Source organism: Ceratotherium simum, chromosome 7, assembly GCF_057802395.1.
Source record: "Ceratotherium simum simum isolate JZ-2026a chromosome 7, ASM5780239v1, whole genome shotgun sequence".
NCBI classification, from domain to species: Eukaryota; Metazoa; Chordata; class Mammalia; order Perissodactyla; family Rhinocerotidae; genus Ceratotherium; species Ceratotherium simum.
In genome coordinates this window covers 56,938,847-56,955,198 of record NC_141906.1, presented here as the reverse complement: position 1 = coordinate 56,955,198, position 16,352 = coordinate 56,938,847, and the positions used below count along the sequence as shown (strand labels likewise).

The 16,352-nt window shown below is 37.6% G+C and overlaps 1 protein-coding gene across 1 annotated transcript; it reads left to right on the top strand.

The window, feature by feature from the left end:
• The first annotated feature begins 301 nt into the window (after positions 1-301).
• On the top strand, positions 302-14,339 carry LOC101391402 (caspase-12). The gene is given in 11 exon segments (XM_014785022.2): positions 302-544; positions 1,504-1,755; positions 3,284-3,346; positions 3,518-3,595; positions 3,799-3,876; positions 6,447-6,541; positions 6,952-7,125; positions 8,051-8,285; positions 8,697-8,843; positions 12,028-12,137; positions 12,522-14,339. Coding segments are annotated over 11 exon segments (1,338 nt in total). The 5' UTR covers positions 302-537; the 3' UTR covers positions 12,621-14,339.
• The last annotated feature ends 2,013 nt before the right edge of the window (positions 14,340-16,352 follow it).

Below are 16,352 nucleotides of genomic sequence, written 5' to 3'. Positions count from 1 at the left end.
AAGCGGAGGGCTCGAACTTAACTGCTAGGCCACCGGGATGACCCTCTTCTCTGGGTTTTTAAAACAGTGATAAAAGTATCACTGTTTTGCAGTTCTCAGTCCGTTTATCACTTCCCTCAAGGTTTCCAAATTCGCACTTGACTTCCAGGATAGAGCAGGCATCAGTCAAGTGAGGCCTCCCTGCCATTTAGTGGCTAAACGGTGGTATAGGGACAAATAAGAGTCAGTTTGACTTATTAACTGTGTTAAAAATAGACCGGAAGACAGAACATAGAAACTTTGTGTTGTGTGTGTACTGCATTCAGGTGACTTTCTTATAGCAAAGAGAAAAGACAAGTGTTGCTTCCTGCTTTCCAAAGGAAAGAAGCTACACATCACAGAGGAAGAGTCAAATTCTATCATGGCAAAGTACAAAAGAGCTTGAGAAGCTGCAATTTCCCATTTAGGTAGTATCAACATGCGTTTCCAGTATGAGCAAAGAGAGAAGGCTGCTTTCAGTTTCATTGTTTTTCTGCCCAGGGAGCCCAAGCAGCAGCAATGGCTGGTGAGTGGCTCCGGGCTTTTTCTGGTTGCTTATGACTGTGTTTGGGGGCAGTTACAGCTCAGGAGGAGGGCGTACTGGAGAGCAGAAGAAGCCACCAAGGGGGGCACTCACTAGACATGATTTTACTCTGGGGATGTAAGGGATGGGAGCCTGGGGCACAGTATTGAGTATGATAACAGATAAAGTATTTTAGTGAATATGTTACAGCTTCTTGGAAAAAAGGAAAATGTAAAAAATCTGTACCTATGTTCTTCAATCTTTCCTGTGATTTTAGGCTTTTCTTTGGATTTATACTGACCCAGAACTCTCCCCTATTTTATAAATGTTCTCTTGTCAGAGTGAGAGGCTGTGCACCTGAACAGAATTACCTACATTTCCTCCACGTTTCTGCTCTCTGTGTGACCTTTTGTTTTCAGCAGCCAGCAAACCAGCCACAGTTTTGGCTCTCAATCTCTGCATAGAGAGCCGCCCAGCCAGCCTCACCCATGGAAACCAAAATGCATTCTTTTATAGGTGTAATACATTTAAGTTACACTGCTATACGTATTGAATATGATGTACTTTTAAGTTAGGAGTTAATAAAAGTGACAAGAAGTGAAGGGATCATGGATGATACAAAGACTGAACTGAGTCAGCTATCGCTAAGCTCCTTAGTGAAGTTGCTTCATTTCTCTGAACCTCAGTTTCTCCATCTGTAAAAAAGCAGAGAATTGAACAAGCTAGATGTTACTCTAAAGTGTGGTCTTCAGACCAGCATCTTTGGCAGCACCTGAGAAATTGTTAGAAATGAAAATTCATGGGCTTCACCTTGATATATCAAATCAGAATTTCTGGGAATGGGGTGCAGGAAGCTCTGTTTATCAAGATTTTCAAGAGATTCTTTTGCACCTTAAAATTTGAGAACCATTGGCCTGGAATCAGATATCTGATATCAAAAAATCCTGTCATCGTTCTCACAGGCAAGAGACCAGGGAAAGAAGATGCGGTCAACAGGGTGAAGTTGATTGCCAGGAACACGCTTGAAGGCTTTTTTGATGACTTGATGGAAAACAACGTGTTAAATGGGGATGAGTTACGAAGATTAGGGAAAAGAGTGAACCTCATCGTGAACAGGAGTGAAAACCTGATTGAAGATATCACTGAGAAAACACAAACGGCAGGAAAAATATTTATGGACCATCTCTTCAACCCAAAGAAACAGCTAAGTTTAAGTGAGTATCTCGAGCTAAAGGGCTAACTGTTCATTGTCTGCTATCCTTAAGTAGTTTCTGTCTTCTTATTTCTGCTCGCAAGTGGAGAATAAACTATCCCCGTTTCTAGTAACTTCTTTGTCTGTCTGTCATTTTTAATATTGCAAAATGCTCTGACCTACCCCACTTCCTGTTCCAACATCCCCGATCTCTTTATACTCCTGCACATTTTCTTTTTTCTTTGGCAGTTGTCACTTTCAGTCACTCCATAACATTTAAGTATTCATTATATTATATCTCCCCCTGCTATAATGTAAGCTCCATTGGCATGGATCTTTGAATATACCTCAAACTCAAGGAAATGGTACCTGACTAGATGCTGACTAAATATTTGTTAAACGAATAAATGGTGCTACAGCCATATTAAATTCAATGATAGTCTTTAGCTAATCCATGCTACTCTGGCCATACACTGTGGACTCTAGAGTCATTCGCAGATACAGAATGTTCAATAGAAAAAAATCCATCATCTTCTGCTTAGCTGTGGCTTAGCCAAAAGAATAAATCTCTGGGAACCTAGAGTTCTCCTTGTTAAAGGAGGACATGGGGAATTTGAGGGTTGGTGGAACATAAATGTTTCTTTCTTTCTAGAGCATGGGTTGGCACACTTTTTCTTTGAAAGCCCAGATAGTAAATATCTTATGCTTTTTACACTGTGTGGGCTCTGTCAGAACTCCTCAAATCTGTTGTTGTAGCCTGAAATCAGCAATAAATAATAAGTGCAAAGTGAATGTGGATGTGTTCCAATAAATCTTTATTTACAAAAACAGCGTCAGACTAAGTTTGACCTGCAGGCCATAGTTTTTGACTCCTACTCTACAGTAAATTATATACATGAATATATTGCCAATTCTTGGAACATCTCTCTGGGCTTATTTTGTTGTCGAAAGGCTATCTAACTTTTGTACAGAGATGTAGTTTTCTTCCTCAGAATGGAAAACACTATTGCAGAAAAGCCTTGATTAAAGAATTTGGTGGCCAGCCCAGTGGTGCAAGCGATTAAGTGTGCGCGCTCCACTGCGGCAGCCCGGGGTTCGCCGGTTTGGATCCTGGGCGTGCACCGATGCACCACTAGGCAAGCCATGCTGTGGCGGCATCCCATATAAAGTGGAGGAAGATGGGCATGGATGTTAGCCCAGGGCCAGTCTTCCTCAGCAAAAAGAGGAGGATTGGCAGATGTTAGCTCAGGGCCGATCTTCCTCACAAAAAAAAAAAAGAAAAAATTTGATTATTCCTTGAATTATATAAAGAGGAAGATAATGAACTCTTTTTTGTTTCAATGAAATTCTGCCTCCTCCTTAACTTGGCAGAAAGTTACAGTCCTCTAAAACAACCTGGAGCTTAGAGAATGAGCCAAATCTCCAGGTTCCATAAGGTAGCCCCAGGTGAACATATTTCATTTCCTTGTCAGCGAAAGGGAAAGAGTTTGAAGTGTGTAGGCTCCAGAAACTTAGTTCTGCTAACAAATATTTTTTTCCTATTATTTCAGAATCTCATCCTGGAAATGAGGATGATGAATCTGAGAACACTGAGTCATCTTCTTCTTCAACAGGTAACTGCCTCCAAATCTCACGTCATAGGTGAAAACTCATAGACCTCTAGTGTTGTCAGAAGGTATTCTAGTAAAGACCTAGGAAACCCATGTTCTCAGTCAACTTTTGTCTTTGGAAATAACATTCAGAGTAGAGCACTTATCCTTAACTTTTTGTTCACTCCACTTCAGAATCTGAAGATGAAAATGAAGAAAGTAGCAATGAGGAAAAAGCTGGATCAGCCCAGGCATTGTCTCTCCCTCCACCAGGTAACTGTCACCAAACCCAGTGGCTCACGGGAACCCTCATACATCACTTGGGGTAAGACAGCTATACAGGGGCCCTACATTATAATGCAAAGACCACTGAATTGGTGTTTAGGAAATCAGAGTTATTTCTCCCTTCTGCCCCCCAACAAAGTCTCTCAAAAGTAAGGTTAATGCTTACAGCCCTGATTTTCAATTCTCCTAAGAATCTGGAAGTGAAGATGAAGATGATGAAACTGAGGACAATGCTGGATTGTCCCAGGCACCAGTTCTACCTCTGACAGGTAATATCGTGGACACATAGTGATGTTATTTGAATAATGAAGATTTAAAAAAATGCAGGTGGGGGGCTGTGGTGTAGTGGAAAGATAACTGGAGTAAAACCAAGGAAATCTATACATTGAGCCCATCACTGCTACTGACTAACCATGTTCTCTGGTATAAATAGCCCAACCTTTCTGAGACTCATATTTTTAAAAGGGATTAATAACATCTTTAAAAGGATTAATAGAACATCAAAGATATAAGCCACTACCAAGTGCACAAAACGGAATAAGGATGTGGTTAAACAAAGCACATGAAAAATAAAAATATGAGTCACATATACTATGCGGTCACTGGGAAAGAATTTGGATTTTATTTGCAATAGAAAGCTTTTAGAAGTTTTTAAGCAAAAGAGTCATAGACAAGCATAGAATCAGACAAGCTAATTGAAAGCCTTTTAAAAGTTTCAGTTAAGAGATAATAGCCTTTAGACTGGGGTTGCAGTAATAGAGATGATGACAAGTGGTTAAATTTGGAATCTATTTTGGAGGTAGGGTCAACAGAATCTGCGGATGGATTGGGCTAATGAAAGAGATGAAGGACTCAAGGATGACTCTAGGTTTTTGGTGTGGCAACTGGGTGAAGGGTGCCAATTACTGAGATAGAGAAAACTTGTGGTTGAGAGAAAACTCAGGAGAAACAGATTTGTAGGGGTGGACAAGTATCAGGAGTCCTTCTTTGTACATGTTTAGTTTGAAACGTGTTACATCCAAGGGTAGATGCTGAATAAATAGGTGAATGTTCAATTGAGGAGTTCACAGAGGAATTAGAGATGGGGATAAATCTTGGGATTCATCAGCATATAGATAGGATTTAAGATGATGGGACTGTAAGGGGCCAGCTGGGGAGAGATGTTGATAGAGAATAACAAGGTCCAATATAGAACCCAACTTTTGGAGGTATGGCACAAGAGGAAGAGCCAGCAATGAAGATAGACAGGTTTAGAAAGAAAGGCTGGAAAATTCAGCATCACAGAAGCCTAGAGAACATTTTTCAAGAAAGATGTGTTCAACCATGTTAAATGCTAAGGGAGCAACAAATGGTCGATGGTTACCTTGATAACAAGTATTCATTTAAGTGATGAGGATAATATCCAGTTTATATTGCATACAAGAAAAAAGATAAGAGATGAAAATAGACAATGCCTCTAAGTAATTGTTTTGAGAAGTAGAGCAGAGAAATGGGACAATAGCTGGTGGTGAAACAGGATCAAGTGAAGGCGATTTTAAAGGATAAATTGTGGGGCTGGCCCGGTGGTGGTGAAGTTCACGTGCCCCACCTCGGTGGCCCAGTGTTCACAGGTTTGGAGCCCAGGCACAAACCTATGCATCGCTTATCAAGCCATGCTGTGGCAGGTGTCCCACATATAAAGTAGAGGAAGATGGGCACAGATGTTAGCTCAAGGCCAATCTTCCTCACACATACATATACACACACGCACAAAATTAAATTGATATTAAGACAAGCTGATAAGCCACATGGTAGATGATGTAGAAGAGAGGGCTGAAAAAATGCCTGAGTAAACTCGTTGTGTGTGAGAGAGAATGAAACTCAGAGCATAAGTAGAGGTATGACCCTTAAATAGGAGGAAGAATATGTCTTTCTAGTAGGAGAGAAATTAGAGTAGGTGGATAGAGATGTAGGTAAATTGATGGATTTGTTGGTTAAAAATATGAAAGCACTCATGCAAAAATATTAGAAGGAAAGGAAGGCTGTTGCCCTAAGGGAAAGGAAAGAACCAGAGGATACTTGGTAGCTATTTTCAAGTATTTGAAGATAACTATATATTTACAAGCAGATATAAACTTTTAATCTGTACCAGATATAATTCTAGATAGTGGCAATACAAAGATTAAAGACATCTTCCCTTTCCTAATTAAGCTTATGGTACAGTAAACACAATTGAGATAGTATAGAATAATTGTTTATTTGGGGACATTTACATAAAATAATGGAAACATTGAAGTCATGAATGAATTCATGGACTTTCACAGGGAAAGAAATTAGACATTTTTCTGTATGATCCCAACACGGGAAATATAAAGCAATGCTTAGAAGGTTCACACTTTATGATACTCAGAACTGTTCAAAAGTACTTTGGAATGTTGTAAGTTCCCTGTTAGTGGATATATTTCATAGAGTGGTAATAATAAAGTAGGGATATTTTAAGTGGAGCTCAAATATCTGAATAATTACATGACTAGACTAGATGAACATTAGGCTTCCTTCCAAATCTTAAATACTGTGTTTATGTGAGTCTAATGTGTTGGTTCTGAAAGATTAGTCAATGTCATGACCACTAACAAAAACAGAAATTTATGATGGGGTCCATAATAAGCAGAAAGAATAAGGGGGAGTACTCAAGATTTTTGTTTTAGTCATTTTAAATATAAAATTATTTTCTTATTATATTAAGCTTTTTGGTGGGATGGGAGTAAACATTTCAGAGGAATGAGTGCCCAGCTAAAAGATCTGCATGATTGCAAGGCAGTGGATATTACTGCTTAATGAGTTATTTTTTCTCTTTTAGCTCCTCAGGAAACCCAAGTTTCCCAACCCAATGATAAGTTGAAGCCTTGTTCTCATGATCATTTCCATAAACTGAAGACAACAAAGGCAGATGAGGTGATATGCTTTGGAATAGGGAGACACAAGATTGTCCACCCAAAGAAGATACTGGGGACTCACTGGGAGTTTTAGTTCTTGTTATAAATGCCTTAAGATCAGGCCAAAAGGTATAGGATGTTATCTAATCATGTTATTAATTAAGTGGTCTTACATTAGATTTCCTAACCCTCCCGTCCCATCATGGAACTCTTATCCACCACCCAACCAAAGCCAAATTCCTAGAATATACACTCAGATCTAGTACATGTTTTCAATCTGTGGTCCTGTCTCTTTCCTCATGAGGACATATTTCCAATCTCAAGTTCTCCAGCCATCCAGTCTATAATTGTAAGGACCTGTTTTGTATGGACTTTAGAGGCAAAAGGGAGGAGGCCTGGGACAACTCATTCTGTGTCTGTTAATTGTAGATATATCCTGTGATGGAGAAGAACGGCCGAACACGCCTGGCCCTCATCATCTGCAACAAAGAATTTGACTGTCTTACTAATCGAAATGGTTCTGAAGTTGACCTTTTGGGGATGCAAGAACTGCTTGAAAACCTTGGATACTCAGTGGTTGTAGAAGAGAATCTCACAGCGCTGGTAATGGCCCAAGAGAGTGGGACAAACTTCCTTCCCTCCTAAACAATTTTGAACTTCTTCCTTAGCAGCTGTAAGAGCAAAATGCATGTTACAGGAACATGTAATGTTTGCTCCAGAATAGAATCCCCTGGATTTCAGCTTCCTCCAGTGCAAAGTCTCATAGCAAAGATTTAGAGCAGCTCGGTATGAACAATTTCACTAAACACGTTGGATCTTTCTAAAGTTCTCAATCTGGGGGGTATCTATTACTTGATAGTCTGAGTGAGACACAAGCTCTGGGCCCCGAAATTGCCTGATATCTACAGAATGAGCTCATGAGACTTTTATAATTTCAATATCATGTGTCTAAATGTAAAGCCAGGTATGTAGTAAAATAAAAAATTTGCACGCACATACACATATATAAAGAAAAAGTCGTGATTCTAGCTCTGCCAAAAATACCCTGGGTGACTTGAGACAAACCATTTTAAACTTAACTTTCTGCTGTTCCTTGATGAAGGAATTTGTTAAGTGTTTCTAATTTTTGTCAGTGGAAAACTCTCTCTCTTTGTCTCTGTCTCTGGTCTCTCTCTTTTTTAATCAAAATTTACAGGGACTCCAACATGTAAAACAGACAAGAGCAAAGTCTTCCTATTGGAGACTTGACATCTCACTTCCCCCTCATTATTCTCTATCACCCTGCATCCTCCTAAGTCTAAGGTTCTACTGAAAACCATTGGGCTAGATGTTATATAAAAATGCTACTAACTTTAATATTCTATACATCCAATTTTCTGTTTTTGTGTCAGAATATAATTTCTCTTACAATTCCATTCCGTCCAAGTCACCTGATTCCTTAGTGCTGCTCGTTTTTGTGAACTCCATCTATTTGAGTACGAATTATATATGGAGAGTTTCTCCACAGTAATTCTAGAGTCTTTTTCAGGAAATGGAAACAGCACTAAGGCAGTTTGCTGCCCGCCGAGAGCACCGATCCTCAGACAGCACATTCCTGGTGTTTATGTCACATGGCAACCTGGATGGAATCTATGGGACAAAATACTCAGAGCAAGAGCCAGATATTCTTCGTGATGACACCATCTTCCAAATTTTCAACAACCGTAACTGCCAGAGTCTAAAAGACAAACCCAAGGTCATCATTACGCAAGCCTGCTGAGGCCGTGAGTCTGAGTTGGGGGAACCCAGGGAGTGGTCGTGCACTTTTTTCTATTAGCCTAGTGTCTAGCCTTCATTTTCCCAGGGATGGGTGAGAGAAATAACACTTTAGTACTACTCTTAGCTACAGTCCAGGAGGAATTATATTAAGTCTGTACCATTTTTAAAGAAATGATAAGTAGTCTAGAAGAATGAGGAATGTCCTGATCATTTGGGACTAGGTTGTCAACATGGTTATTCTAAACTTAAGTGGGCTCTATATGGTTCCCAATCAGTGAGGTACTTTTTCTAGTACCAAGATGCTTGCATTTTTGATAAATGCCATGTTGAAATGTACTGAAGTAAAAATATAGTTGTAAAAGAGATCGTTTGTGTGTGTGAATATATCTTTCATAAGATATGGATGTCTCTCCCAGGAGGTGATGGGAGTGTTTGGGTGACTGACTTGGGAGAAGCCTCTGCATATGGATATAACCAGCCCTCACAGGGTTACATCTGGAATGATGCTATTACAAAGACCCATATGGAGAAAGACTTCATTGCTTTCAAATCTTCCACTCCACGTAAGTGACTTCAGATAGAATGATTTCTAAATATCCTATTAGTTTCTAGATCACAGGTTTGGCTATGATCATATCTTATCACTAATTTAATAACATTTCTTCTCTAATTCATGAGATATTTTAGGTGGAGAAGAGATTTAAAATATTGAGATTTTCATAACTAGAAAGCTGTAAGTCTTGATTTTGGAGGAAACTTTCAAAGTAAACAAGAGTTGGTGAGAATCCAGAGTTAAAACAGTCTAACTATAAATAATTTTTTTTAATATAGCAATGGCACAAAAATGTATCATCTTCTCATAGTTTGATACACCTGATCATCTACTAGTAATTAATCAAGCCAACCAGTAAAACCATAATTCTTGCTCCACACATCCTAGAACCTCTTGGTGTGTTATTTGAATGTACTCTTAGGAAATTAATTAACATTCAAATTCCTGCCTTCAGGATAATGCGGCCAATGATTGAAAAATCCTTCTGTGTCAGGAAAGCCATAGTAGAAGTTAGAAATAGAAGATATTCTTGATTGTTTATGGTCAAACCTACAGAAAATCTATTTAACAGTCATCCATGATATTGTTTTATCAACAATTTAGATAACAAGGACAACTTTAAAAATCTAGTTTACACAAGTCACAGTTCTAAGTGCTCTAGGGCAGTAATTACAGTTTTAATGTGCATAGAAATTGCTTGGGAATCTCATCGGTGGCGCAAGCGGTTAAGTGTGCGCACTCTGCTGCGGCGGCCAGGAGTTCACCGGTTCAGATCCCAGGTGCGCACCGATGCACCGCTTGGCAAGCCATGCTGTGGCGGCGTCCCATATAAAGTGGAGGAAGATGGCCATGGATGTTAGCCCAGGGCTAGTCTTCCTCAGCAAAAAAAAAAAAAAAAAGGAGGATTGGCAGATGTTAGCACAGGGCTGATCTTCCTCACAAAAAAAAAAAATGTAAATTTCTGATTCAGTAGATCTGGGGCAGAGCCTAAGATTCTGCCTTTCTAAAAAACTCCGTGGTGATGCCAGTGCTGTTGGTCCACGGCCACATGTGAGTAGCGGGGAACTAGAGGACCTTCTGAGTCTAGCCTGGGGAAATAGGAAAAAGGCCATGCAGGCAACAATGACTCCACAACCGGAATAGTTCTACTTCTCTTTGTTTTATATATTGGAGAGTTAATAAGATTTTATTTGACAAAGAGCTCTACACTTTTACCTATTGAAGAAGATTAAAAAGGCATATATGGCCTGATACTCTAAGATACCATTTAATTTAGTTGAGGAAATACAGTCTAATATGTGAAATTCTTGCATTCACTATTTTGTACATGTAACTATGCTAAGTACAGGGCATATGATACACAACTAAAGCAGACATGGTTACTGAACCTTACAGAGTGCATAGTCAGGCTGGAGAGGCAGAAATTAATTGGTGGGAAAATATATACACAGCATAACAGAAATAATGATTATCAACTGTGATAAGTGCTTTAAAGAAAAATCTGTTCTCACATTTGAAAGATGAAGGGGTTAACCACGTTAGATGAAGGGTCACGTTTGAAAGATAAAGGGTAAGAGAGGAACATTCAAGACAGGAAAAGTAGTGTGCAGACAGGACCTGAGAAAGAAAGGAGCTTAGAAAAGAAGGCCAGTGGCTGAGCACAGAGCCAGGGGAGAGTACCAAAAGGGAGGTTGGAGAGGCAGGCAGGAGCCACACAATTTGAGGCTTCATATGTTAGGGAAGGATTTGGTTTTTTATAATTATATACTTTATTACTATTATTACTTTATACAAATAGTAACAGGCAATTTTGGTGAAATTTAAGCAATGAACTGATAAAAATTTTATTTTTAAATGGTCACTCTGGGGGTTCTATGGGGAATGGATTATGGTACAGCAAGAGTAGATATTAGGAAGACAGGTTAAAATGCTATTGCAGTATTATAAGCCATAGGTGATAATGATGGTCTTGGGATGAGTTAAGTTGTTGGATCCAAGAAATAATTAGTATATGAAATTAATATGGCCTGGTGGTTTAGTGGATATGGCAGGTGAACAAGAAGGGATGGTAGAGGTAATTCAAGTTTGCAAGTGGATGATTGTGGTGCATTTATTAAAATGAGATTCGTGCAGGAAAGTTTGAGATGCCTTTGGCATATTTCAAGATGAAATGAAGGGTAGAGAGTTACACAACTGTGTATTTCAGCAGAGACATCTGCATTAGAATTTTGGGAGATGCTTGCCTAAGGATGATACTTAATATTTCCAAAATGGATGAAATTATCTAGGAACAGAGAATAGAGTGAGAAGAAATCCTAAAGCTGAGCCTTGAAGAACCCTAGAGTACAAGATCAGGGATAGGGGTATTAGTCAGCAAATTAGACCCAGAGGGTATGGTCACAGACTAGGAAAGAAAACTAGGAGAATGTGTCGTCAGAGTTACCAAGAAATAATCTGTTGGAGTTACCAACAGTTTCTGATGTGAATGAGAGATGAGGTAGACGTGAAACCTGATAAATGACCTTTAGATTTAATGATTTGGAGGTCATAGGAGACCTTGGGGAGAGCCGTTTGGTAAAGTTAGTATGGGATGGAGAAGCCACACAGGAGTGAGCAGGCTGGGAGGAAATGAAGATAGTGAGTAGAGACGAATTTGAGAAATTTAACTATAAAAAGGAAGGAGAACTAGGAAGGTAGCTGCAGTTAAAATGACAATTAGAAGAATATTAGCTTTTTTATGACAGGAGAGATTTAATCACATTGCAACGGTAAAAAGAAGTAGTAATTCAAAAGATATTCACACAATAAACCAATAAGTACAAAAAATTATAATAGGAAACAGTATGAATGAAGAGGAGGCCCAGAATCAAGGAATGTCAAGAGCTGGATTCTTTTTTTCTATTATGTAATAAATGCTGAAAGGACTTGTGTTCATTTCCACTACTTGCAATCCTAGGGGCCATAACTTTGGCCCTGCCTACTAAGAAAGTAAAGGGGATTTATGATTGAGGGTTCATGGTGGTGTTCTGTGGGCCTGCTATGGAAATCTGAGGTCCCAGCTTTACCCAGATTTGGACTCCTTCTCTCCTTCAAAGCACCAAAATCAAACTTTGTCCAAAAGCTATGGCTCTGAGAGTCTTCCACACTTATACAAAGGCCACATGCCCCAATATTTTAATACCTTTTATTTGCAGATAATGTTTCTTGGAGAACTGACACAAATGGCTCTTTCTTCATTTCCAAACTTATCTACTACTTCAAAAAATACTCTTGCAGTCATCATTTGGAGGAGATTTTTCGAAAGGTAGGGATCTTCTTGTCTTTTCAATTTTATGCCCCAGAAAACTTTGTAGAACCATTTGCAAACTTTTTTCAGGAATCTGAAGCCCTTAAGTCATCATGATGCTCCTTCCTCTACTCCAAGTTTATTTATAGAGGAAGTTTTTTTGAATTACTACATAGAACCAGTGTGAGTTTCTCTGATTCTGATAGCCTTGCTCATTCAGGGAATGTTTTGAGGGTACTATTTCATTCATGTGTGCACTAAATCCAAGGAAAAGCTAAAAATTTCTTCTGTTTATACTTCCTGGCCATGGCCTTAATACACACTGTAAATTTTCTCACTCCTGAGAGAGAAGTCCAAATTCCCCTTTTAGAAAATCTCTAAAGGCTTTCTTTACTACTTTAGGTTCAACATTCATTTGAGACCCCAGGTGTTTGGATCCAGATGCCCACAATTGAGAGAGTATCCATGACACGATATTTTTACCTCTTCCCTGGGAATTAAAATTCATACAAAGCATCTCAGGTACAGGTATCCAAGAAATGGATTTGGGTGCTCCCAGCTCAGAGTCTATACATAAAGTCTAGATAGAATAGAGAACAATGATAGAGTGCTGCTGCCCAGTATCATCTTATCTGCCTTCTCATGGCCCTTGGTGAAACCCTGGTTTTATTTGACTTTGGCCATAGTACAATGATTGCATAAGAAATGATAAGTCCCATGGGGCACAGATGGAAAACCCTGCAGTCCTCATTTCTCTCAAGGACCACTCAGTGAGTGGAAAATATTTGGTTTTGATGCATACACAAAACAAAATAATTGGACCTTATGTTCAGCTGTGTTTGGCTTCTTCCCTAAACTCAATTTTGCTGAGTCACATCCCTTTTCTGTGGTGAGGCCTGTCTGTACCAGTGTCTGAAGATATATCTCATGGTAGAGATTAGTTCTATTTATCTTACCTCCAATAGCCCAATTACTCATGTTATCTTCTCTCTGATTTTCCAGGAAAGTGTAGGCGTTATGACCTCTGTGAATCTACTATTTTAAAAGGTCAGTTTTTGATCAAGAACGTTTTTATACCAAACTTCCCAACTGCCTACCTCCACAAATACCAGACTAAAGTCACTCTCATACTGTTGCTGAGCTAATGCTTAATAAATTCTTTTAAAATTATGCTTGTTTTCTGATTTTATCATTAAGGTAAATGTAAGGGAGGAGGAAATATTCCTGTACCCTTCTAGGTTCTTCTGGCTGGTCTAAGAATTAAATTGACATGAGACCTAATAAGAAGAAAATATCAAACAAAGTTTAATAACATGCACACATGGGAGAAATCCAGGAAAACTGAATAACTCACCAAAATGGCTGATGCTACCACCTTAAATACCATCTTCAGCTAAAGATAAAAGAGGATGTTGGAGGTAGTGGTTTGGGACTTCAAAGGGGAGGAGGAAAATTCACACGGAGATGGAAAAGCAAACGTTTGGTAAACAAATGTTTGCCAGGCTTGCAGAGACCATGGGACATGGAGAGGATTTTGATCAAATGGGCCTTGCTAGTTTCCTCCCTGTCTACCACATCTATTTCAAATTATACTATAGTTATCTACGGGGATAGCTCCTTCCTGATATAGGCCTTCTATCTTAAATTCTTTTAGGCAGTTAGGGGGAAAGGTCCAAATTTCTTCCTGTGTCTTTTGTTCTTAAAAATAATCAAGTCAAAGAGATACATTTTGAGGTAGCAAATTCTGCTCCCCTACATAAATCATGCCCATTGCAAAACAAGTTTTAAGTATAGAAAAACAAAAAATTGTTAATGAGGAAATAATACTTAACCTTTTTGTAACTCTAATTGTAATAAACTCAATTTATTTTTATGATCTTCCTTAATTTTGTATAATCAATTTTGTGTCTGTTTTCTTTTATTATTTTGTCATAACCGTTACATAGTAATAAAATGTGCCCTAAATATGATTTTTGATTTTATAGTATCCATCAGGCAAAAAAGTACATATTATTTAAACTTTTACCTTACTTTTAGATGTTGTTTTGAATATTCATTTCCTATACTCTGTGTGATGATGAATATTTTTATGCTTTTACTTTTGTCTAAGTTTATTTTCTTAGAATGTATTACTAAAAGTGGAATTTCTAGATGCAAGGATAAATACTTTTACACTTTTTATTTTCAAAATTTTATGACAAATTATATGTATACAAGAAATCTAAGATAATGACTAACAGAGAAATGAAGAGAAATGTTTCTTTTTAATACTGTTACTAATAAATGAAAAATAGTCAATTTCATTGGCACATTTTTTGTTATTATCGTGAATTTCTTAACATCTTCGTTAGTTAGTTTTTTCCCTGAATTATTAATTTATATTATTTTTCTATTTTGTTTCAGTTTTCTGTGTTTTTCTTATCAATTTGTATAAATCCTTTCTGTATAATAATATATTAGTTTATGGTCATATGTTAGCAAGCATTTTTTAGTAAGTTATTTGATATTAAATTTTGTGTATGATATGTTACATGTAGAACGTTCAAATTTTCAGTAATGAAATCCATTCACACTTCTTTCTGTATTTGCTTCTATGTTTTAAGCTTAAATATTGTACTGTTCCATCTATAATTTCTTACAATTGTCTTAAGATTTTTTTATTCTTCTCTAAATTATATGCAAGTTATTTGCTGTGAACCATGGGATGTTATTACTGATATTTTTTCAACGAATTACCAACTGTGAAAGATATACTACTTGGATCATGATTCCTTTTGTTACTAATTTTAACATTGTCTTTAATGTTAATTTAGAATGAGATTTGGGCTGTTTGTTTTTAGAAGATATAAAATAAAAATACTGAGCTTTAATATCGACATTAGGGAATCTTTGACTACAAGGGATTGAAATCCATTCAAACTAGCTTGAGAAAAAAACAAAAAACAAAACAATGGTCTTGATGTAAGCATACAATCAATAATCTGATATTCCTTCAGGTAGAAAACAGAAAATAGCCAGGTCTCTGGAAATCTGGCCTAGAAAATAGAAAATCAGGGAATCATTCTCTCTGATTAGCATCTCCAGTGTAGAATTAGTACTTCTTTTAAATCCTGCATTTATAAAATACTAATTGTGGCTTTTTAAATAAATTAGTTAAGTGCTCTGATGCCAGTTTCCAGGTAGGAAGTAGGCACACTAACACTTGACTCATTTTGAGCATGTGTGATGTTATGGGTATGTAGTGCCTCCCTCTTGCACTGCCTGTCACATAGTGGGCAACTGTTTATGGTAGAAGTCATTACTGTTACATGCACTGATTTATCTTTCAGGTTGTTAATTACTGTTGTTTTCTCATCTTCACTCGTCATCCCTTGTACACACTCTCCTTAGCAATTCTTATATTGTACAGGCTTCCAGGTGAATTTCAGAATGATGTTATAAGATTTCTGACAATTAAAATGGGATTCTAGTGGGATTTAAATATGTATATTTGATTACCTAGGGCCATGTTTTATGTAATCATTAAACCACATATTCTTTTTTTATCTTTAAGCAAAGGTTTATTTTTTTTTATACACCCTCTGCAAATTTTTGGATAAGGATATTCCTAGACAGATTGTATTTTCTTACTGTTTTGAACGAGAATTTTTCCCTCCAAGTTTCCAAATGATTATTGCTGGGGTTGTTAAGAAAAGAAAATGACAGGCATTATTGATTCTTAAATATATATAAACTTAATTCAGCAGCTCTGCTGAACATTCACTGACCTAGAGAATTTTTCACTTAGTTTTTCTTTGGAAAATTCTACATACAAAATTTTATCATCTGCAAATCATAAATTTATCTCCTCCTTGCTGATATTCATAGCTTTTATTTCATATTCATGAAGTTTTATATTCATCATATACCTCCAGATAAAATAGACAATTAAAATTGTGGTAATGGGTATTCTTAATTATTATTTTAATGGAAATGCCTCCAATATTTCATCACTTTTTTTTTTTTTTTAAGATTTTATTTATTTTATTTTTCCCCCCAAAGCCCCAGTGGATAGTTGTATGTCGTAGCTGCACATCCTTCTAGTTGCTGTATGTGGGACTCGGCCTCAGGATGAAAGGAGAAGTGGTGCCTCGATGCGCACCCGGGATCCGAACCCGGGCCACCAGCATCGCAGCGCGCGCACTTAACCACCAAGCCACAGGGCCGGCCCATATTTCATCATTAAATATAATA